We start from the raw sequence: 1128 nt of genomic DNA, 5'->3' as shown, positions 1-1128 counted from the left end.
TGGGGATGGGGCACGGGGGGGACTCGATGACCTTGGAGCTCTTGTGCCCAGGACACCTTCCAGGACTACCAGGAGATGTTCATCCAGTTCGGGTACGTGGTGCTGTTCTCCTCGGCCTTCCCCCTGGCCGCCGTGTGCGCCCTGGTCAACAACGTCATCGAGATCCGCAGCGACGCCTTCAAGCTCTGCACGGGGCTGCAGAGACCCTTCGGCCAGCGCGTCGAGAGCATCGGCCAGTGGCAGGTGGGCTGAGGGGCCGGGGGGCTCTGAGGGGCTCCGGGGGGGCTCCGAGGGGGGCTCAGCCCCCGGGGGCTCACCCCAGGCACCGCTGCTCTTGCAGAAGGTGATGGAGGCCATGGGCGTCCTGGCCATCGTGGTCAACTGTTACCTGATCGCCCAGTGTGGGCAGCTCCAGAGGCTCTTCCCGTGGCTCAGCCCCGAGGGAGCCATCATCTCCGTGGTGGTGCTGGAGGTACGGAATTGGTGCCGGGATTCACGACCGGGGGTTTGTGTAGGGTCTCCCCGGGCAGTGCCGGGGTGTGGTCATGGCCCAGGCATCCCACAGATCTTCCCTTGCCTTCCTCTCTACTCGCATATTTGGACATGAACATCCCTGGACATGAACATCCCTGGGCATGTTCATCCCTGGGCATGTTCATCCCACACAGGCCCATCCCGCCTGTGCCATGTCCATGCCTGGATAGTCACATCCCTGGGCAGGCAAATCCCTGGAAACCCACCCCCCCGACGTGTCCATCCCACACATGCACATCCCTGGACACGTTCCCTGCAGGCAGCTCGTGGGGTGGGGTCTGGAATCCCCCCCTGCTGTTACTGTAGGGTCTCCCCGTTCCCCACGGGGTGGGATTTCGGAGGGGGTGGCAGTGCCAGGGGAGCTCAGCCAGACCCGTGTGCCCCCACAGCACTTCGCCCTGTTCCTGAAGTACATCATCCAGGTGGCCATTCCCGACATTCCCGCCTGGGTGGCCGAGGAGATGGCCAAGCTGGAATACCAGCGGCGCGAGGCCTTCAAGGTGGGTGGGGCTGGGATGGGACCCTGCTCGGGGCTGGGCACGGGGCTGGGACCCCTGAACCAGGGCCAGGGGGGTCCCCGAGGTGTCCCTGAGG

General features: G+C 65.3%; 1 protein-coding gene across 1 annotated transcript in view; it reads left to right on the top strand.

Moving 5' to 3' along the window:
- ANO8 (anoctamin 8) overlaps positions 1 to 1128 on the top strand; it is a 13718-nt gene that overhangs the window by 4325 nt on the left and 8265 nt on the right. Inside the window, exons 6-8 of the mRNA XM_029959919.1 lie at positions 52 to 243; positions 341 to 472; positions 924 to 1034. Of these exons, the coding sequence (XP_029815779.1) occupies positions 52 to 243; positions 341 to 472; positions 924 to 1034 (435 nt within the window). The remainder of the gene's footprint in view (positions 1 to 51; positions 244 to 340; positions 473 to 923; positions 1035 to 1128) is intronic.

The sequence above is a fragment of the Manacus vitellinus genome, unplaced genomic scaffold (genome assembly GCF_001715985.3).
Source record: "Manacus vitellinus isolate BGI_N305 unplaced genomic scaffold, ASM171598v3 scaffold_231_pilon, whole genome shotgun sequence".
In the NCBI taxonomy this organism is placed as follows: Eukaryota; Metazoa; Chordata; class Aves; order Passeriformes; family Pipridae; genus Manacus; species Manacus vitellinus.
The sequence above is the reverse complement of the archived record's forward strand: the minus strand, read 5'-3'. Positions and strand labels throughout refer to the sequence as shown.